General features: G+C 44.3%; 1 protein-coding gene across 1 annotated transcript in view; it reads right to left on the bottom strand.

Moving 5' to 3' along the window:
- Positions 1 to 23973, bottom strand: part of kalrna (kalirin RhoGEF kinase a) — a 159578-nt gene that overhangs the window by 100326 nt on the left and 35279 nt on the right. Inside the window, exons 14-27 of the mRNA XM_084085002.1 lie at positions 23434 to 23556; positions 20572 to 20763; positions 20228 to 20397; positions 13143 to 13317; positions 12338 to 12581; positions 9474 to 9640; positions 7826 to 7945; positions 7150 to 7218; positions 5536 to 5685; positions 4793 to 4942; positions 3572 to 3686; positions 2507 to 2622; positions 1788 to 1910; positions 925 to 1107 (exon numbers count right to left, since the gene is read on the bottom strand). Coding sequence (XP_083941128.1) covers positions 925 to 1107; positions 1788 to 1910; positions 2507 to 2622; positions 3572 to 3686; positions 4793 to 4942; positions 5536 to 5685; positions 7150 to 7218; positions 7826 to 7945; positions 9474 to 9640; positions 12338 to 12581; positions 13143 to 13317; positions 20228 to 20397; positions 20572 to 20763; positions 23434 to 23556 — 2097 coding nt within the window. The remainder of the gene's footprint in view (positions 1 to 924; positions 1108 to 1787; positions 1911 to 2506; positions 2623 to 3571; positions 3687 to 4792; positions 4943 to 5535; positions 5686 to 7149; positions 7219 to 7825; positions 7946 to 9473; positions 9641 to 12337; positions 12582 to 13142; positions 13318 to 20227; positions 20398 to 20571; positions 20764 to 23433; positions 23557 to 23973) is intronic.

Below are 23973 nucleotides of genomic sequence, written 5' to 3'. Positions count from 1 at the left end.
CGGACCCCCTGCAGTAACTCTGATGAAGACCCCTGCTCTATTCTATTTAATCTAAATTAATGGATAAGTTATAGAAGTGCCCCTGTATTGTCATTACAGCATTTCCCTTAAATCAGTGGTTCTCAACCAGTGGTCCTTGAGGGGGTTCCAGGGGGTCCCCAGCAAAAGGTTAATACATTTTCACCCCTTTATCCATATTGTATACGTTGGCTATTCAAAAATAGCAGATATACAATAAATACAAATAAAAGATTAATGTTAGTGGTGTAAAATGGCACCCAAAAAGATTCTGAGGGCAACACAAAACCCCCCGTTGACAAAACCGTCCCGGGGGGCACCGAACCGGGTCCAAGCACCGGGCACCACGTAGGGTGTGAATTTTGGTGGGACTCATAAAATGTCCCTGGGACCCATCTAAAAGACCACCCTTGGGTCCCAGGACCCATTACATTGAAAACCTAGCAACATCACTGCATGCCTGTCTAAGGTCCTGGAGAAGACAGTCTATACACAATTGCAACTGTTTTTAACCACTCATGGCATCCACGAAAAGTTTCAACCCGGTTTTAAATCAGGTCACAGCACCGAAACGACACTCTTAAGAGTTTTTAATGATCTCCTTTTAACTGTGGACTCCAGTAGCCCAGCTGTTCTGGTCCTACTTGACCTGACGGCCGCGTTTGATGCGGTGGACCGTAATATTCTTTTATCACGCCTTGAACACAGCGTAGGCATTACTGGTACCGCCCTACTATGGTTTAAATACAATTAGGGGTTCAGCGTCTTGCTCAAGGACACTTCGACAGTAGCTCTTCTGGGGGGGGGGGCCCGGGATCGAACTGGAAACCTCACGGCTTCCATCCGGCCGCTCTAACGGCCACTCTACCCCTGAGCCACTGCCGCACCCTAACCCCTAAGCCATACCTCAGAGCTGACTCCCAGGCTCTTCTCCAGAGTGTCTCGGTACTGCCTCATGCGCAGGGAGAAGTCTCGGTAGCGTCTGTCCATGGTGGAGACCCACCTCTTCAGCTCACAGATGTGGACGTGTCCCGTCTCTACCAGGCTGTCCGCCAGCTGGATCAGCAGCTTCACCTTGTCCTTGGTTTGCTGCAGTAAAATAAAATACAATAAAATGAAATGATTGAAAAAAGCACGGCCCCCTCGCATATTAGAAGGACAATGTCAGTCACCAGAACCAAGGCAGTGTTTTAGGTGAATCTCACATGGTTACAATGGATTTGTATAGGATGGGGGCGTGTCTGATAAAATGAATATCAAATATCTAAATAGCGAATCAAGCGACTTAAAAAGTGTCTGAAGGTGAAACACAGAAGCCTGAGTAGACTATAAAATGACCCCAAACATGGTGGAAGGTGAAAGTGAAAATGTTTTATAGCAGATCTGCAAGCTCACAACGCGTCGCTTTGCGACCCGCTGTGAGCTTGTAGATCTGCTATTTTCAAATAGCCTATGTATTCATAGGGCTGAAGTGGTGAACACTTGGGTGTCTAAGCGGTCAATCTGACCGATTTTGATACTTTGAAGTTTTTTTTTAAGTTAATGGATCTTTTTCATTTCACTGTCAGCTAGGAACCTGGCATATTTGCCATATTTGATCACCAACATGTTACTAATGATAGAGAATGTGAAATTATTGTAATCGGTTGTTTATTCCCTGCGCAATGGATGAATTAAATTGATAGTGTGTGGTTCGCGATGCGACGCGTTGTGAGCTTGTAGATCTGCTTCTCTCTCTCTCTCTGGCTGACAAACACTCAGCGCCTCACCTTGGCAGAATGTCTAAACTGCTGGTACTCGTTTAGCAGCTCCTGGGTTTGGTGTCGGTCGTCTGTAGGACAGCTGTGATTGGCCAGGAACACCTCGCCAGTGTCCTGGATCCAGTCCAGGGCCTGGACACACACACACACACACACACACACACACACACACACACACACACACACACACACACACACACACACACACACACACACACACACACACACACACACACACACACACACACACACACACACACACACACAGTTTTGTTAGGTATATTACAATAACCCCTCTATCTATCCATCCATTGTTTGTTTGTTTCACTGCCTGCTTGTTAACTTATGTCCTGCATATCTCTGCTAGGTCTCTGTTCCTCCTGCTTTACGGCAAAACAAGCCCCATTGAAAAGGCCATGGCTCTGGAAGGGAGGATCGGAACCGGACTGGTTTCTCCCCTCTACTACGACAACCCCGTGCCTGTAATGAGCCCATCTCTGTGAGGATCTCAGAGAATATTCCATGATGTTTCAAAGGTCAGTAAAATGGCTGTTTTTGCTGCCAGCAGTGGCACACTATTACACTATTGATCTAGCAGTCAAAGAGTCAATGGCTTAAAGAGAAGCCATTTCAGAACTGTCTTGAATTGGTGAGAAGAAAACCCAGTACATGTAATGGCAGAGAATACCATATGTTTGACCATCCATCCATCCATGATTAACCCCTACCTGTCTGGTGGATCGTTCAAACAGAACATATTGTTGACACTGGTCCAGGCGTCTTTTCTTCAACGTCCAGAAATGAAGAACTCTGTTCTCCCTCTGGAGTAACTCATTCAAGATGGCTGCAAGACAGACAGACAGACAGACAGACAGACAGACAGACAGACAGACAGAGATAAAGACAGAAAATGATGCATGGTAATATTATCTACAAATATTATATTTACAAATACAGTACATTGATAAAGATACCACCTTTTAGACATATCTATCTATCTATGTCTAGAACGTGTGGAGCGTTGTCCAGGGTGTTTTATAGACAGGAGAAGAGTCTAGAACGTGTGGAGCGTTGTCCAGAGTGTTTTAGAGAAGAGAGAAGAGTCTAGAACGTGTGGACTGTTGTCCAGGGTGTTTTAGAGAAGAGGGAGGAGTCTAGGATGTGTGGAGCGTTGTCCAGAGTGTTTTAGAGAAGAGAGAAGAGTCTAGAACGTGTGGACTGTTGTCCAGGGTGTTTTAGAGAAGAGGGAAGAGTCTAGGACGTGTGGAGCGTTGTCCAGAGTGTTTTAGAGAAGAGGGAAGAGTCTAGGACGTGTGGAGTGTTGTCCAGGGTGTTTTAAAGAAGAAAGAAGAGTCTAGGACGTGTGGAGTGTTGTCCAGAGTGTTTTAGAGAAGAAAGAAGAGTCTAGGATGTGTGGAGCGTTGTCCAGGGTGTTTTAAAGAAGAAAGAAGAGTCTAGGACGTGTGGAGTGTTGTCCAGGGTGTTTTAGAGAAGAAAGAAGAGTCTAGGATGTGTGGAGTGTTGTCCAGAGTGTTTTAGAGAAGAAAGAAGAGTCTAGGATGTGTGGAGTGTTGTCCAGGGTGTTTTAGAGAAGAAAGAAGAGTCTAGGACGTGTGGAGTGTTGTCCAGAGTGTTTTAGAGAAGAAAGAAGAGTCTAGAACGTATGGAGCGTTGTCCAGGGTGTTTTATAGAAGAAAGAAGAGTCTAGTTTTAGTAAGACGGCAGATATACAGCTTCACATGCGGTCTCAGTGTTTTGTAAAACAAACAATTGGTCTTGGTATTACTGCTGACCTTTGACCTGTGTTTCGGGACCACGGGCGTGACCCGCAGCTCCAGGGATGGTGACGTTGTTCCTGTGGATGTATTTCAGGAACACCTCGGCATTCCGCCTGGCCAACGTACACGCCTGAAATGTGAACACAAAACCTACGTTATAAAACAATGTACACGCCTGAAATATAATGCATATATTTTTTTTTAATACACTGGTTACCGGTATTGCTGATCATAAACAACAGATACCGACCGAGCTAAACGAAACATAACATGCAGTAGATGGACAGTGACTTTGGCCATTTTCCTTCCACACCTCCTGCATGGAGCGCGTGACCCGAGACGATGCTGGTTCAAATCCAGCACACAACACCAATGGTTTTGATCATGTGGATTGTGGAAGTTAAATGGTGGATTTGTGGATGTGAAATGCATGATGCAAAGGTTTTGAAAGTGAACCTGGCCAAAGCCTCTGGACGCCTACTTACTTTAAAGTACATATCCCCTACTGACTGTACAACACTTTTTTCCTCAAGTCCCAAGCTTTCTCCAAGTAGTTTGCCAGTTTAAATACATATTTTTTCAAGTAAACACTAATAAGTTGTGTGTCATTGATATCCAACATATCAGCATAGTTAACGTTCTTAAACAACTCTTCTCGGATCCTACAATAAAAAGGACAATACAGAATGATACTCATTTCCTATTTCATTCAGATCACACATTTGGCATATTCGATCTTCTTCATCCATCACAACATAGCGACCTGTTTCAATGTGAAGTGCCAGTATACGTCCTCTAATCTGAGCACAGAGTGATGTTCTTTTCTTTGGCAGGTTAAAGAGGTGGTGCCATGGTTTTGCACTTTTTCTGTTTTTCATGTGTCTATGAGGTTGATAGAACTTCATTAAGCCCCCTGGTGGTGTATTTATGGTGTTTTATGTCTTTTCTGACTATTTTGAGTTTCTTCCTGGAGGCTGAAACCTTGAGGGTCAAACATGCCAATAGAAAAACAGCACTTTAATGACACAGTAAAATTATAGATGAATATACTTTTCGGTGTAATATACATAGCTGTATATATATGTATTTCAGAAAACTCTCAGATTTAGAACAGTGGTTCTCAAAGCCGCAAACTTGTACATCTGCTATTTATGAACATGTTTGAAACAAAAATAAAGTATTGATATAATCTTGATCATAAAATAATAAGTGTTTGAATATTTTGTTAGGCCTGACCTTGAGGAAGGCCTCCTTCTGCTCCAGGTGTTTGCTGATCAGCGGCAGAACGTGGTCCGACTCTGAGCCGCTCCCCAGTTTATCCTGAGCTCCACACCAATCCTCATCCCGACGGTACTCCTGCTCCAGGCTTTCCAACACACTGCACACCTGGACACAACGCACACACACACACACACACACACACACACACACACACACACACACACACACACACACACACACACACACACACACACACACACACACACACACACACACACACACACGCACGCACACATGCACGCACCCACGCACGCATGCACAGAGAAAGAAAGAATGAGACATACAGTATGTATCTGTTACTGAACAAACACTCTATAGCAATGACTACTATCACAATATAGAGCTAGTTAACACTGTTACTGAACAAACAATCTATAGCAATGATTACTATCACAATATAGAGCTATTTAACACTGTTACTGAACAAACAATCTATAGCAATGACTACTATCACAATATAGAGCTATTTAACACTGTTACTGAACAAACGCTCTATAGTAATGATTACTATCACAATATATAATATTTACCACTTATTTTAACCAAAGTAAATGACCTTACCCTACCTTTAAATAAGTATTTTTAATCATTTTAAAATGTATTTGTGTTATTCTAAAATGGACTTGGACGGGGTCCAATCTGAAGCTAGGGGGAGACAAATACCCCCCCCCCCCCCACATCAGTGTGTGTGTGTGTACCTGTTCAGAGGTCTTATAAAAGGCCACAGAAGCGTTGACCAGCTTCAGTCGGTCCTCCATCTTCAACATGAGCTGCTGCCAGTGCATGGACACTTTCTCCGCACACATCCTGATGGCCTCTGGGTCATAGTGCCCTGCCTGCAGCAACACCTACACGCACGCACGCACGCACACGCACACACACACACACACACACACACACTTCAATTCATCGTCAGATAACAAGACATAACATACAGGATTTTACCAGGATTTCTGTACATTTACAGGAAGCAGCGCATGGGGGGGGGGGCAAGCTAAAGACTTGTCTAGGTCCTGTTATCATTTGCAGATAGGTGGTTTTGAATGAGGATAGACAGGTGGTCCTTTATGGTGGTTTTGAATGACGATAGGGAGTTACATCCCCATGTTTGCCCCACATTTGGGGGGGACGAGATCAGTGGAGCTCCCTCTGGTGTTGTGCCCATGGGCGTGTTTCACTCTTTTGAAGTAGTTTGACAGCGGTGGTGTAAAGTAACTAAGTACATTTACTAAAGTACTGTACTCAAGTAAAATGTTGAGGTACTTTTACTTTACTGGAGTATTTCCAATTTTCTATACTTTTACTTCTACTCCACTACATCTCAGAGGCAAATATTGTACTTTTACTCCACAACAATTATTTGAAAACTTTAGTTACTAGTTACTTTGCAGATATAAATGATTATATTATAAAACATACATTTACCACTTTAGCCCTGTTTTATACCTTGCATACCTTGAGCTTGTAGATCTGCTATTTTCAAACATTTTTGTACTTTTACTTGTGGTACTTTAAAGTAATACTAACTTTTCAACAAAACTAAAGTTAAATTGTATATCTTTTGTGAGTGGCAAAGGTTTCACAACACCCACTCCATGAATTTCACCCCCGAAAGCCTTTTATACATATATTTTCTATTGAACGATGATAGGGGTGTCTTTCCCGCGAAAATGACGTCATCTGGCCGGAAAACGGAAGCGGAAATGCACCGGTTTCCTGTTTGGCCAGGAACTACCACACTGGTTTCCTGTTTGGCCAGGAACTACCGCACCAGTTTCCTGTTTGGCCAGGAACTACCGCACCGGTTTCCTGTTTGGCCAGGAACTACCGTGCTAATAACAAAAAGGAAACTGACACTGATTTTAAGAGATTGTATGATTTGAAGATCGAAAAACAACAGAAAAAGAAAACACAGCTACGGTAACTAAAGCTCCACTGGCTAAGAGAAACGATCCACAAATCGTATAAAACAATTAAAAGAACGCTTTTTGAAACGCTTCCGTCTTCCGGTGAAAACAAATGGAATTCTGGGTAACAGAGGAATAAACGAACGGCCTGCAGTGACGGTAATGACCAGCAGAGGCTGCTAAAAATCGTTATTTGTGGACCTGCATTGTATAACTTGAAGTACATTTTGATACCAATACTTTTGTACTTTTACTCAAGTAAATTTTGAATTCCGGACTTTTACTTGTAACTGAGTACTTCTACATTGCAGTATTGATACTTGGGGAGGTGAGTTGAGGTGAGGTGAGGTGAGGTGAAGACTTAGAATCAGATAAAGAGTTAATGATGTGGTTCATGTGTCTCACCTCTGCTTTCTGCTGGACCTGGAGAGCACTTTGATGAGTCTTCTGAAGAGAATTAGCATGAAACAATGACTGAGAGCAGGAGAGGAGAGGAGAGGAGAGGAGAGGAGAAGAGAAGAGATCATTATTCAGTATTACCAGTACAAATGAGGCCCTCTAGGGGACCAAAAGAGGCCCCCTAACACTCTAGGGGACCAAATGAGTGTTGGTGCCAAGTGTCTAGACAATTTGAACAGAGGATATTATATTTCTGTTAATACAACTGTGTGTTTCTGAAGGGGATTTGATTGATTGATTGATTGATGTACTTTATTTAGTAAGACATGAGAGCATCAGTACATGGAAGTACAGATTCACAATACAAGGTCTACTAAACTGGAAGACTCATTAAGCACTGAGCTTGTTTAAGATGAGATCCCCGTGCACACACATCATGATGATTTGGTGCTCAATGCTATTTCCTTTGGACTCGAAATCACAGAAGAACCGAGGGAATCATAATGTAACACTAAACACTGGAACACAGCACTAACAATGTGTATTGTGTGTGTGTGTGTGTGTGTGTGTGTGTGTGTGTGTGTGTGTGTGTGTGTGTGTGTGTGTGTGTGTGTGTGTGTGCGTGTGCGTGTGCGTGTGCGTGTGTGTGTGTGTGCGGGCGCGTGCATGCGTGCGTGAATACCTCTATAGCCATCTGGAACTGTTCATGCTCCCTCTGTAGCTGCTCAGCCTCTGACAGAGAGCTAGCATTCACCATGCTAGCATTTAGCATGGATTCACCATTATGGATCCATCCTAACACCTAGAGAGAGGAGAGGAGAGGAGAGGAGAGGAGATAAACGTTATATGAGCTGAAAAATAAGGTAAACATGAATGCGTTAATATTAATACATTATTAATATTATTATTACCCTTATTAGTATTATTAAGCTATATTTATATCTTTGCCCAGCCAAGATACAATGGAAGTGTGTGTGTGTGTGTGTGTGTGTGTGTGTGTGTGTGTGTGTGTGTGTGTGTGTGTGTGTGTGTGTGTGTGTGTGTGTGTGCCTCAAACATCCTTCATAATGTAGTTGTGTAGATCAGATAGATGTACAATGTTGCACCTCAGTATAAATAAGTCATTACCAGTGGTGTAAAGTAACTAAGTACATTTACTCAAGTACTGAACTTAGGTACAATTTTGAGCTATTTTTACTTAACCGGAGTATGTCCAATTTTCACTTCAGTTACTACTTACTGTAGATTATAATTATTATTACACAACATACAGTAACCACTTCAGCCCTATTATACATTTCGGCCATTTGAAAACAGCCGATCTACAAGCTCACAATGTGTCACGATGCGACTCATTGTGAGCTTGTAGATCTTCTATTGTGCGAATTGGGACATTCTGTTTACTTTTGGTACTTTGAGTACATCTTGATGCCAATACTTTTGTACTTTTACTCAAGTCAATTTTGAATTCCGGACTGTCACTTGTAACAGAGTATTTCTACATTGCAGTATTGATACTTTTACTTTAGTAAGAAATGTGAGTACCTTTTAGAGCACCTGGATGTGACTTGGTGCGCATGGTCCCGTCCCGTTTTGTCAACGGGGTGGGGTGGGGGGGGGGGGCGAGAAAAAAGGACGCTCTGCTTCTAAATTCCGCCGATTTTCGCCGTTTTTTTTCTCACACTGTTAGGTAAAGCCCCCAAGGTTGGTGCCCTGTGCTGCTGCGCTGATTGTATCCGCCAGATTGGGACGTTCACGGCATATTTTCACGTTCACGTTCATCATCGGTGACGAGTGCCTCCAACAGCCGCTGCTGGCTGCGTGCACGCAGCGAGGCGATGCGAGGCGACGCGAGGCAACACTCATACAATCACGTGCAGCATGCGTCCTCGACCCCTGTGCCTAATGGCTGTACATGGGGGGCCGACGGGTGCTTTAGCGTGATTGTGGCTTCAGGAAGTACATTCCTAGCCTCGATCTCCAGGCTTTTATTTTTTTTATTATTGCTAAAAAATAAAAGCTTGGAAATTCCTGTCCCAGCTGTTGGTACGCAAAAGCGCCTCGCGTCGTCTGATGTGGTGCGCATTATTTATTTTGGGTGCGCATGCGCACCACTTATGTGCACCCCTGATTATGACGCCAGAATACATTTTAGTCACTAAATCAACTGTAGATTCAGGCGACTAAAATCTCATGATATTTAGTCCTAACTGAACTAAAACTAGACTAAAACATTGCAGGTGACTGAAATATGACTAAAACAAAATGCTTTTATTTTATTCATAATTTGCTGTAAAAAAAAAAAGAAGACAAACCACTGACGTATTTACCTGTTTGACTTCGGCCTGTAGGTGGCGCAGCTGAGCAACCTGTTCCAGCCGTTGGTGTGTGAGCTCGGCGCTCTGCTCCACATCGTGCTGCTTCTCATGGAGGAACTCCAGGAGGTCCTGGACCTGAGTGGCCAAGTCCACCTCCTTCTCTCCTGATAACTCTATCCCTGGAGAGGAGGAGGGCAGAGGGGTGGAAACAGTGGCGTGCACAGACATTTTGAGGGGCAGGTGCTCAAGTAAATTATACTTTTTTTATGTTGACTTGGTCTGCTGTTTTTTCCCTCTACACCTATAGCCGATCTACAAGCTCACAACGCCTCGCAGCGCGAGGCGTTGTGAGCTTGTAGATCTGCTATTTTTGGCTAAAGTTCTCCTCAGAAAAGGGATGCTAGCTTTCGAGTGGTTATGGTAAAACGAAAAATCATAATCACATAAAGATTTGGCGGACCCCCTGTAGTAACTCTGAGGACCCCCTAGGGGTCCGGGACCCCCTGTTGAAGACCCCTGCTGTAAACTGAAAAAAAAAAAAAAAAACTTTTTCATATTATTTTCAAAAGGGCACTTCTGGCCAAGAGGGCAAAGGGCAGGTGCTCTAGCCCCACCTAGAGTCTATCTGTGCACGTCCCTGGGTGGAAACCTCATATATGTCCAAAACATACTTTTCAGGATTCAAATTCCAAAAGCATCAAAAGTAGCAGATCTGCAAGCTCGAAACGTGTGGCTTCGCGCCGCATTTCGAGCTTGTAGATCTGCTACTTTTGATGCTTTTGTGTGATACTGTAGTATGATCGGGTAGGGCGTTAATTTACGAAAAGAAAAAAAAAGTTATACTATGGAGATAAGCGGTTTCTGCCCGACAACAACGAAATGCCTTCTAAATCCTAAGAGTTTTCTGAAAAACCGTAGAAACATATGGACATCGTCACGCCCCTGGTGTCTACAGACGGAACTGAAGCCTATTTTTTCAGCCATTTAAAATCTGCCATCTTTCTATAACCGGTCCAAAAATGGACTCGGAAATGAATGCTATTGGTTGGGACCCGAACGGGGGTGGGGTATTAATGCTATTGGTTGTGTAGCTTGTCAATCAAATCCTCACAAGGTAGCCACACCCCTCCTACAGCATACCCTACTTTATGATCAATCTTAAAATAAATGGGACCATAATTGACCAAAACGCATATCATGGTGATTAAAAGAAGACTTTAAACTAGTGACTGGAAGCATATAGTATTTATGAAAATGTTTATTAAAGTTGCAGTGCAGTGACATTTTCGGTCATTTTATTTTGAAGGTTCAGTCTGAAACGTCGTCTCAACCGACTAAACCAGGTCCCATCCCTTCAGGCTATGGGGCGTTGGAATCTCAATCACTTCAGCCGTGCGCAACACGGCTAGTGTTTGTTTACAAGTGAGAGAGAGACGGCCAGTGAAGCACGTTTGGTATTACGTGGCTTATTTCTAACCTATAATGTTTTCAGATACATATTTTAGTGTGCAGATTAAGTTTAAAATGAGTAATACACCGTCTGGACGTCATCTTCAATGAGATTCAAAACGGAGTAGCTCTGTAATTAAAATCAGCTGTGTTTGAAGAACATGCAGCTATGGGAATCAAACAGGTGCATGTAATCAAGATTCATTTATATTCAGGAAAGCTGTGTTAAGTCAACACGCAGCACGTTTTCCTTTACAGGAAGTAATTAAGATTGGCTTTTTAGGGACTTTAGATATAAAAATACACAAAAATGTTTTTTCCCCCATTTTTTTGGCATCTATTGTTAGGTATGCCCATATGATGACCACGGATATGCCATAAAAGTGTGAAATTTCACTACACCTTTAAGGTAATAAAATCAAGTGTAAAGTTCGGCAAAAACCCATCCGCTTGAATAGAGACGAATTGCTTCTGACACCAGCTGGGGTGAAACAGCGAGACTACAGGCCATTCATATGAACTGTCTCTTCCTATATAGCCTCAAGCTGGATGCTAGCCCCTTGTGAACAACTTATGTCAGGGGTCTTCAACAGGGGGTCCGGGACCCCTAAGGGGTCCTCAGAGCTACTATAGGTGGTCCGCCAAATCTTTGTGAGATAGGATTTAGTTTTTTTACATTAACCACTTGAACCCTAGAATTCCTTTTCTGAGGGGAACATTAGCCGAAAATAGCAGATCTACAAGCTCTCAACGCCTCGCAGATCGGCTATTTTTGGCAAAGAGGCTATAGGTGTAGAGGGAAAAAAAGAGCAGACTAAGTAATAAAAACCTTTAATCTGAAACACAATTTTATACTATATAGAGTATGGGGTCCCTGCTTTATCTCTCTCTCAGCTAGGGGGTCCTTGGCCTGAAAACATTGAAGACCCCTGACTATATAGCTCAGATCTAAGATGACACTCTCTCTAAAGCCATGGTTCTCAAAGTGGGGTACGGGGACCCCCAGGGGTCCCTGAGGGAGCTCCAGGGGGTCCCCAGCTAAATGATGGATAGTTAGGAGCCAAATGGACCCTTATGGGTCTGTAACTCTGAGAGTGTACAAATGGAACCAAATGGACCCTAACGGGTCCATTTGGTTCCATTTGTACACTCTCAGAGTTACATTAACATTGGTTTTACAATATAAATTGGGGTCTCAGAGATAGAAATGCCATTATAAATGCGGGTCCGTAGCCTAATGCATGTCACACTGGGGGTCCTTGAAATTGGTTGAGAATCACTGCTAGAGCCTTAAAACTCTTCTCTTATTATGGGGGTCCCTGGCATATACTGTATTATCAAATGGGGGTCCGTGGGCGAATAAGTGTCAATTTGGGGGTCCTTGCCTTGAAAAAGTTTGAGAACCACTGCTCTAAAGCGTGTCTTACCTGAGGCCTGGACCTCCATGATGTACTGGTGCAGGTCCGTCCCCTGCTGCATGACCTCATAGGTCATGCTGTTCATGGCTGCTTTCCTCTCGGCGTGCCGTTGGAGGCGCTGCTCCGCCACGCCCATCGTCTCCTCGCTTCCTCCCGACGAGCCGCCGCCGCCGCCACTTCCTGCCGCGATGCAGCTAGCGTCCCCTAGAGGCCTGGAGAGGTCCTCGTTCCAGGCGTCCAGCTCTGCCGTCACCTGAAACACACACGCACACACACACACACATGAACGCACATGCACGCGCAAGCGCACGCGCACGCACACGCACACGCACACGCACACGCACACGCACACGCACACGCACACACACACACAATATTATAATGAGCGTTAGTGAGGACCAATTATATGAAGATAACATAATATAATATTATAATGAGCATTAGTGAGGACCAATTATATGAAGATAAGGTTGACAATGGGTGAAGTCGTCCTTTAACCCATTAAGACCTGATTCTACAAAATGTCTTCTGAATACTAACTGTTTTTTGGAAAAAACTTATGTTACCATGTCAGTGGTTCTCAATCTCTTTCATGTCAAGGACCCCAAAATTTTGGCCAAGGACCCCCATCTCAAAATGTTTTGTTCCAGGGACCCCCCAGAATAAAAGATTTGAGTTACAAATGTTTGCTTTAAAACATATATATTAAAAGATTTGCACATTATTTCACAATTTCTCAGACAGACAGACAGACAGACAGACAGACAGACAGGCAGGCAGACAGACAGACAGACAGACAGTAACACAGTCTTACCTCTATAGTGTATTGTTCAAAGATGCGTAGCTGGAGGAAAATGTCCAGTTTGATCTTTCTCTCGTGAAAAAGTTCCTCCATTTGACCCTGAGCCTCATCCAGTTGCTGCAGCACCCCCTGGATGTGGGCGATGGAACTGCAATGAGGCGTCTTATTGGTGGACATGGCTGCATCCCTGGGGGGGAGGGGGGGGGACATGTGAATGTTAACAGATGGCTCAAAGCGTTGTGATCTTGTAGATCTGCTATTTTCATAGCGTGACAGACAGAGAAAAACTTTTACGTCGTCAATAGTAGCGTTTCCGTGCCGAACACGGTATATAAATAAATAAATAAAAAAGTAATGGAAAAAACACGGCCCCCTCACGTAATTAGGAGGGCAGGATTTGTCGCAGTATGAGTCACTAGAACCAAGGACGGGTGTTTTTGATGAATCTAACATGTTATAAATCAGGGGTGATGCAACTTTGATGATGGGGAGGGCCACTATATTTCCAAACTCACTCCAGAGGGCCACATTGCATATACTGGTGGGCCATTCTATATCACACAAAAGTAGCAAAAATAGCAGATCTACAAGCTCAAAATGCGTCGAGCTGCGACGCATTTTGAACTTGTAGATCGGCTATTTTTTGCTACTTTAGAATTGGAATCCAGATTTTTTTTTTTTTGCTATTTTTGAATTGGAAACCTGAAAAGTAACTTTTATTTTATTTCAAATACATTTAGTTATACGTAGGTTAACTTTATGAACTTAAATACATTTGACATAGAAAAGACAATAGCATTTTAATACTAGTCATTAAGCTACTAATATAAACTGAAGTAATTCAAGCGGGTCATGTTTGCATGTTTGGAATTGTAAACGGCTGAAATCAATAATATATCAGTATTCCCATATTAACCTGCGGGGAGTCCCAGTACGGTTTTCGACCAGGTCGTGGAACCACAGAGATGACTTTCTGTGCTCGCCAGCTGCTAGAAAAAGCCAGGGAACAACAGCAACCCATGACGATGATTTTCTTCGACCTGTACAAGGCCTTTGATTCCGTCCCTCGTGCTGCCCTCTGGGGAGTGCTTGAGAAGTTCGGCTGCCCCCAACACTTTGTCCAACTAGTGCGGGGCCTACACCATAGATATTCAACTGGCGGCCCGCGGGCCACTTGCGGCCCGCGAGGAGCTTCCTTGTGGCCCCTGGCCATATTCCAAAAAAACTTTTTTTTTTTAATTTTTTTTTTTTTTTAATTTTTTTCATAATTATTATTTATGTAAATATATGTTCGTTTTTATGTTATCAAATTTAAAACAGTACAAATTATTTACTTTCTTGAAAGGCCATCTTTCATTGGAATTTAACTTGCACGTGACTACCGGAACATTCCAGACATTCCCCGGATGTGTGTCTGTCAACTTGTCCCAGGCCCGGTGTTTACCTCCAAAACAACACAAAATGAGCGGAGAAAAACGGCGAAAGATTGATGACGAAAACCGTCAATTCAACCCAAAATGGACGGACGAGTTCTTGTTTATCTTACCGTCGCACGCCAAAGCCAAACCGTTGTGTTTAATATGTGTAACTACCTTGTCAGCCTGCAAGGTTGACAATGTCAGGCGACATTTTGACACCAGGCATAAAGTAAAATTTAATGCAGAATACCCACCTGGAAGTAAATCTAGACAACTTAGAATAGAATTTCTAAAAACGTCCTATGCTTCATCAACAACTAAAATCACCACTGCTGCTACAGCCCAAGAGAAGGCCACTGCTGCTTCCCTGCGAGTGATGTTTGCTTTGGGAAAAAAAAGAAAACCATTCATGGATGCGGAGATGGTGAAGGAGGGGGCCATAGAGATGGTAACAGAACTTTTTGCGGGAGATAAAATAAAAGAAGACATCATTAACCGCATGAAACAAGTTCCACTCTCTGACACATCGGGAGGTCGAAGGGTGGAGGTACTATATGAGGACTGTTTTGATGCATTACTTGCCGAACTCAAATCTACAGATTATATGTCACTGGCTGTGGATGAGTCCACCGATGCAACAGATACGGCACAGCTCTCGCTGTTTGTGAGGTACTTTAATGGTGACATTTTTAAAGAGGAGTTGTTGTGCCTCTTACCGCTGACAACCAACACTACTGGTGAAGTGATATTTACTGCAGTTAAGGCTTTTTTCGAAAAGCATGGTTTGGATCTAGGCAAGATAAACCTTCTGGTTACAGATGGCTGCCCATCCATGGTTGGGAAAGAACGGGGCTTTGCATCACGCTTACGTGCAGAATATCCCACAGTGCAGACGTTGCATTGCATCATACACCAATCAGTTTTGTGCGCGAAACTTTCAGGGGAGTTGAAAGAAGCCATGGAGATTGTGATAAAAATTGTGAATCACATTCGCTCGACATCAAGTCTTCAGCACAGGCTGTTCAAAATGTTGCTGCAGGAGAAGGATGCGCCATACTCAGACCTACTGCAACACAACGATGTCCGCTGGCTAAGCCGTGGACGTGTTCTTGAGCGTTTCTTTGCTCTAAAAGAGGAGGTGGGAGAGTTCCTCTCTGGCCAGAAATCCAACAAAGCTGTGGGCCTGCTTGCACACATGAAAACACCCGATTTCATTGCACAGATTGCTTTTTTGTGCGACATCATGGGCCACCTAAACAAACTCAACTTGCAGTTACAGGGGAGAGGCTCGAGTGTGGCTGAGATCCTCGAGAATGTCGCTGCGTTTCAGGTGAGCCTGGGTCTCTTTCTACCTGACATAACGGGGAGGAAGATCCACTTCCCAACATTACACAACGTCCCCGTGAGCCGCGCAGCACTGGCTGGAATGAAGAGTCTTTTGAAAAGCCTCGCTGAAAACTTCACAGAGCGATTCAACGACTTTAAGATTCCAAAAGAGCTGCTTTTATTTGTGCGCAATCCATTTGCAGTTGATGTTTCTGGGTGCTGTCCAGCCGAGGCCAAAGCTGTGATGCCCAGTATTGACGAGGGCGCATTCCAACTGGAGTTAGTGCAAATTCAGAGCTCTGATGTGCTGAAAGCTAAATTAAGAGAAGATGGACTGTACGAGTTTTGGGCTAATTCTACTCAGCAGTTTCATCATTGCCGGAGACTGGCCATCTACCTGTCAACCATGTTTGGATCCACGTACATATGCGAGTCTGGATTTTCAACCATGAACTTGATAAAGAATCAGCAACGCAATCGACTCACAGACGATCATCTCAACCACTGCATGCAGCTTGCTTTGACCTCCCACAAACCTGTATTCAACAAGCTGGCATCATCTCGGAAATGCAACTTCTCTCACTGAATTGTCATGTGAGGTAAATCTATCTATTATTTTAGTTACTTTTCTTTTTCTTTTTGCTTGAGTGATGGACAATGCATATGCGAGCATAATCATAACAAGACATTGTTTGCACTACTTCAGTTCAGAAGATATAGCTTTTCTTTTCTTGTTATTTAATTTATTTTTTGTAATGCGTGAAGAATGCATATTGCACATTTGTTAATCTAACTTGGATAGAAACTTTGCATTACGTCAGATGGTAGCTTTTTCATTTGTTTGTATATGATTCATTGGTCAATGCTATTTGTACCGTGTTAATCTCTGTTGAATAGAGACTTTGCACTACTTTAGATGGGTAATTGTATTTTTATTTTATTTCATTTCTTGTAATTATTGGACAGTGCATATGCTCGTAACGGTAACAAGCCTTCCCCCATTTTTTTCCGCCAACCGCGCGCTGGGCCGGTTCTTGTATTTGTTTTACTGAGCTGTTAGGAATAGTTTTTACCGAGGTTAAGAATAAGGTTAGGTTTAGGCATAGTTTACTGAGGTTAAGTTTAGGAATACCAGGTAGAGATGTCGCCGGATTTGCGCCTGAGGCAACTGTGTTTTGGGCGAGCTTTTTAGTATTCAATGTCAAAATATATTTGTTAACCTCCGACGGCCTTCTAGGGTTCTTGGATCGTCTTATTTGCTGGTATTATTTTCAGTTTTACTATCCAGCGTTTTGTATTGTAGGCTACATACAATATTGTCAATCTCTGTTGATGACAGAGAAGAGGACATTGCAATTCTGAGGATTTCTGCCTGGCATCTGTTTTTCTGTGCAGCGTTTGGTAGGCCTACTGCACATTTGTCAATTAGAGAAAGAGGACTTTGCATTTCAGACGGACTTCTATGTCTCCTCTAATTTCATGCCATTGTTGTGTTTCCCAGAGTTTTGATATAATGCACAAATGTGTTATAATAAAGAGGCCTATGGTTAATATTTTTGGTTGTTTATTTTACTACAGCAAACTGGCTTACGACATAATGGTGGATACATTGTGCATTTTATTGTCGTGTGTTTTATTAAAAGTAGACCAAAATCAACTTCATTATACTTGTACAATGCATGGTGACAAAATTAACTTGCATTTAAAATAATTATAATTATTCAGATAAATTATTATAATGTATTATTATTATCTGAATTATATTTAGCATTTCAAATGACTCAAATACGTTTTTCTGATGAGGTTTGACCTTATATCACTACTAAAGAAAAACATGGTGTTCTATTGGTCAAATAGAACCGAATTAGACCCGAATTAGACCCGGGTCTAATTCGCGCGCGCGAATTAGACCCGGACGCGCGCAAATTGTGACCCGAATTAGACCCGCACGCGCGCAAATTGTGCACGCACATGCACGCGCGCTGCGCGCGCGTGCATGTGCGTGCACTGTGTGGCCCGCAACTCCAAATTATTTTACAGTTGTGGCCCCCTGCCTAATCTAGTTGAATACCCCTGGCCTACACGATGGAATGATGGGCTCTGTCATCCATGGTGCTTCTGCTTCACCACCATTCCCCATTGCCACCGGGGTTAAGCAGGGATGTGTGCTCGCACCGACACTCTTCTCACTCTATCTTGCAGCTGTTCTGCTACGTGTCAAAACGTCTCACCCTGACCTTGGAGTGTGTATCAGATACCGGATGGATGGTGGTCTCTTTAACCTGCGACGTTTGAAAGCCCGATCAAAGACATCTGAAGTGAGCATCTCAGAACTCCAGTATGCTGATGACAGCTGTGCCCCAGCCTCCTCTCCTGCTGACCTAAAGGAGTCTACTGATGCCTTTGTGGAAGCATATGAGAGTGCAGGCCTGGAGGTCAATGTTGGAAAGACGAAAGTCCTGGCACAATCCCATCTTGCCCACCCTCTCCAGCCTTTTGACATATCCATCCACGGCAACACAGTTGAACAGGTGTCCAGATTTTGCTACCTCGGGTCTATGATCAATAACACCAACGATCCAAGCGAGGATATAAACAACAGGATTCGCTCTGCCCATCAAGCCTTCGGCAAGCTCTATCACCGTGTCTTCTCACAACATGGTTTGTCCGCACAAACCAAGATCGGTGTCTATAGAGCTGTTGTGATGCCAACCCTTACCTATGGGTCGGAGAGCTGGACTATCTATCGAAAAAACATCAGGACCCTGGAGAGGTTTCACCAGCAAAAGCTGCGGGCAATCCTGGGAATTGGCTGGAAAGAACGCATCACCAACAACGACGTTCTAACCCGTGCCGGCCTCCCAAGCGTAGAAGCGATCATCTCTAAGAACCAGCTGCGCTTCTTTGGGCATCTATGTCGCAAGGAAGACTCATCCCTCCCCAAGCAGACCCTGTTCTGTGAACTGACTCATGGCTCTAGGCTGGTAGGAGGCCCAAAGAGACGGCTGAAAGACCAGTTCAAACAGCTACTTAACACATTGGCTGCCAAGAACGCAGATCTGCGTTCATTTGCGCAAAAGCCTGCACGCTGCCATTGACGCAGATCTGCGTTCTTTCAAAAAAAAAGAAAAATTCAAAAAAATCTTTTTTTTTTTTTTTTTTAAACTCAAAGACCAAGGAGATATGATTTTCCGAAGATTTAGACTCCCATCCACTTCCTTGTAGCTTAAAACTTAAAAATGATGTATCTCGGCTCCTAAGTGCTTTTTTTTTCTCATTGAAAAAGTCTGGCAGTCTACTGTAGGAAAAAAAAAAAAAAGATGGCCGCCAATGTGTTAACACATCGGGTACCAGCATTTTTTCATAACAACTTACCGTGGGTGCCAGCATTCTCCCCATTGACTGCGCTTTGCTGTTTACAGCTTCCGCGTCCACGACGAGCAAATCCACGTAAAAAAAAGCATCCATTCATGTTGTGCCATGACCCTGGCTACAGCCTGGATCGATAACATTTTACTCGCACGTTACAGCGGGGGGGGGATCGCAAACCGCGCATGACCGGTTTTCCCCACAGGAAACAGATTTGGAGATATAGGCGTTTTATTTTGGAAAATAGACAGGAAGCGGATGGGAGCCATATTTTTGTTTCCGGTGATCGATCTGGCACTTCCTTCTTAGGATTACAATGGGTGCTCCCAGAGCTACTCTAGCCCCACCCGCGCGGAGAAAAACGAAAAAAACAAAAAGACTGAAATCACGGTTCAGACCGTGAACGGCACCGGAGCGCTACTATGTAAACACACGGTTCAGACCGTGATTGGCACCCGATGTGTTAAAAAGACCAAGATTCCTATTGACAACTGGGAAGCCATGGCAGCGGACCGTGCAGCCTGGCGCGGCACAATAGCCAATGGTGTCCGGATACTTGAGGCGGACCGGGCACAAGCAGCCGAAGCAAAGCGTCAACAAAGACACCAACGTTACCCCGTCCACCTCCAACACTTCCGTGTCCAGACTGCCCCCGACTCTTCTACTCACACCTTGGACTCCACAGTCATCAGCAGGCACACAGACGGAGAGATCAACCCAGCTAGCTCAAGAGGAGAGGAAATGAATCAGATGAGGAGAACGGATCCTCGTTTTCGAGGATGCCAAAATGATGATGATGATGATGATCTGATTGGTCAGACCCGTCAACGTTCTGATTGGTCAGACCCGTCAACAAAGTGATTGGTCAAGCTTCACGTGACACGTGGCTATAAACACATTATAAACACATATCGATGACAAAATGTATCAAAGGCGCCGCTACCTTCACACAGGGTGTGATTTTTTTATTTATTTTTTTGTTACCTGAGCTGTTGGATAAGCTCCTCCCCCTCCTTGATGACGTTGAGCGTGGCATCCAGAGTGGCAGTCTGCTGCTGCTGGAACTGTTTGATCAGAGACTGGACGCTGTCCACCGAGTCCGAGAGCACCTCCTCTAGGAGGTCCTTCTGGAGGTCTTCCATCCACATCCACAGCTACGTATACACACACACACACACACAGAGAGATGTATAACTACATGTATATATACACACATACATATATACATATGCGTGCGTGTGCGTGCATGCGCGCGTGTGACGTGCGTGACGTGCGTGCGTGCGTGCGTGTGTGACGTGTGTGTGTGTGTGTGTGTCTGTCTGTCCTACCTCCTTGGTGTGCGTGTGGAAGGACACACTCATGTCCAGCAGCAGCTTCCTGTTCTCCACGCGCCTCACAAAGTCCTGTATCCTGACCTCTAGGTGGCGTGCTGCCTTATAGATCTCCTCGGGGTCGCACTCGCCCGTCTGCGCCAGTTGCTCTGCCGCCTCCAGAAGCTTGTCCGCATTGGTGTAGGTGTTCTGCACACACACACACACACACCCTTTTTTTTTTTACAAGTATTTTTTTTCCATTACACTAGAGGGCGCTCTTCCCCAGCCTATGAATGATCCCTTGACTGCGAGAGTCACTCCACTCCATCCACCCCCATGTTATGAGATAAAATGGACGATCGCAGTCAGGGTTTCTAGATCTGCTTATCATAATTTCCCCGCAAGATTTCTATTTGAAAATAGCCGGGCTTGTAGATCTGCTATTTTCAAATAGCTGATGTATATGTTGAAGTGCTCATGTGGCCCATAGTCGCTTCTTTTGGGCTGGTTTTCCCAGACCTGGTTGCTTGTTTCTCTCACAGAATCTGGCAACACTGATCTCAGTAGAGGAGAGGAGAGGAGAGGAGACTACATGGCATCAAAACACATCTGTTCTTTTTTTTTTTTTTTTCTCTTATATTTTTTATCCCGCGATTTTTGTAACCCATTTTTTTTCACCCGGTGCCAATTTCCTGGTGATGATCCTGGGCACTACACCAGCCCTACACCAGCGCTACACCAGTCCCCCACAGCCAGGGAGGCCAGGGCCGAGCTCATGCTTCCTTCAGTGCATGAGAGCCAACTGACCTTCTTGTCACCTGACAGGGGCGAGTTTCTCTGGTTGGACGTAGCGCGTGGAAGGAACACGTTATTCCAACCAGTTCCCTTCCCCTCCATCAGGCGCCCCGGCTGTCATGGGGGAGGCGGTATAGCGACCAGGATTACTACATGTTTTTGTGAGGGTATTAACTACCCTAGGAGACACGGGGAGAACATGCAAACTCCACACAGAGTAGGCCCTTTCGCCAGCCCCACCCTGGGTATGGGCACTGATGACACGGAGGAGAAGACACGCCCCCAGCGCCCACAGCGTCCCTGGCGGGAATCGAACCCAGGACCTTCTAGCTGTGAGGCGACAGCGCTACCGACTGCGCCACCGTGCCCCTTAAAAAAGAAAAACACATCTGTTCTGCTCCTCCTAGACATGTGGTCCAAAACTCTGACACATAGTCATATTATCATGTGATCAACATGTGTCACAATTTACTCTGATTAATAGGCCAACTGACTAATTAATGGACCATCCCCAATTTACAATGATTGACACCTGGCAATCTCCCTGCTCAGTACTGAAATTGCCACAGGTCAGAGCCTTCTATTAGAGAGTTGCGCCAATGAGGGGTCAGAAACAGCATCGGTCACGTGGTTCATGTAGCTGGAAATAGTGACAAGGAGCCGTCGACTTCAATGCATTCCATGAACTTCCGGTTTAGGGATTTGTCACTATTCGCCAATGTATGTGTATGTAGAAGACCTGGCCCGAAGAAGTGAACGGAGTTGGCGTAACTCTCTAATAGATGGCACTGCCACAGGTGTGTGATTGAGGGAGTGATTTTCAGTTTGCATGCTGGCAGCAGCACACAAGGTGTGGTCCAGCTCTCTTCTTATCCAGCTTATTTTATTATACTTGGTGTGGCTCAAGTTGTTCACTTCACCTAAAGACAGTTCACTAAACTGCTAAGCAGGCCTGAAGATTCAACCTCACCTCCACTGCAAGTGAATCCAGGGAGGAGAATTGAACTGAGGAGGAGAATTGTTTGGAGAAGGAGTCCATTCAACACCAAGGTAACATGGAACAATAGACATTACAATCGAAGAGGAATAACACTTGACTGACAGAAAGAGGAATAACACTTGACTGACAGAAAGAGGAATAACACTTGACTGACAGAAAGAGGAATAACACTTGACTGACAGAAAGAGGAATAACACTTGACTGACAGAAAGAGGAATAACACTTGACTGACAGAAAGAGGAATAACACTTGACTGACAGCAAGAGGATTGCAAACATTCACAGAAAGAGGATTTTTGTTTTGACCGAACTGAACCGTATTTGGATTTTATTTTTAATTAGGCTCTGTCAGGATTAATTGACCACATGTTTGGAGTTAAACAACTAAACGCTATCCGAAAAAATATCTTAAAAGTAAATTCCGTCCCACAAAAAAAAGTTTGAGAGCGTTTTTTTTTTAAACAGAGGAGAAAACAGCGGACAGAGTTTTAATGGCCGCCGTAACATTTTGGTCGGCTGCACTCGGCTTCATTTGGGTTCACTCGGGTTCCACCTGATTGGCCTACCTCCCATGTCAATCACAGAACAATGAGCGAGGACGCTGATTGGAGAGTTCATGTTATGAACTCTGCAGACACGCCCACACAGGCCTGTATGCCAGACAGACAGACAGACAGACAGACAGACAGGCCTGTATGCCAGACAGTACTGATATCAAATACAAATGAGATTTCCGGAGGGAGGGGTTTACCAGGCTACGACTCCCCACCTTTTTAGACAAAGCACACCATTCATTCATGTCTGTATGCCATGACAGACAGACAGACAGACAGACAGACAGACACGGATACAGACAGACAGACAGACAGACACGGATACAGACAGACAGACAGACACGCAGACAGACAGACAGACACGCAGACAGATAGACAGACAGACAGACAGACAGACAGACAGACAGACAGACAGACAGACAGACAGACAGACACGCATAGAGACAGACAGACAGACAGACAGACAGACAGACAGACAGACAGACACACACACAGACAGACACGCATAGAGACAGACAGACAGACAGACCTGTGCGACCTCTTCAAAGTCGTCATGTCTTTTCTGCAGCGCTCTGGCTCTGTGTAGAGATTTACCCACTCCTGTGTGTTTGCTGAGGAACGCCTCACCATGGTTCTCTATCCAGTCCATCACCTATAGAACATAACACACACTACATTAGAACATGTACACAACTTCTGCACAACATAACGAACAACCATGTTTACATATACACAACATCTACACACTGAGGAAGACTTCTCCATACTGTAGTTCTCTCTCTCTCTCTCATCATGACTGTCTGTCTGTCTGTCTGTCTGTCTAATCGTCTCATCTGTTGTTTATGATTCTCTCTGTGTGTGTGTGTGTGTGTGTGTGTGTGTGTGTGTGTGTGTGTGTGTGTGTGTGTGTGTGTGTGTGTGTGTGTGTGTGTGTGTGTGTGTGTGTGTGTGTGTGTGTGTGTGTGTGTGTGTGTGTTTTCCACATTGTTTAATAAACATGTCATGTGTTTACCTTAACTGATTAGAGAGCACACACACACACACACACACACACGCACACACATTTCTG

This window comes from Gymnoscopelus microlampas (assembly GCF_963454915.1).
Source record: "Gymnoscopelus microlampas genome assembly, chromosome: 17".
Taxonomy (NCBI): domain Eukaryota; kingdom Metazoa; phylum Chordata; class Actinopteri; order Myctophiformes; family Myctophidae; genus Gymnoscopelus; species Gymnoscopelus microlampas.
This window is presented reverse-complemented; position numbering and strand designations above follow the sequence as displayed.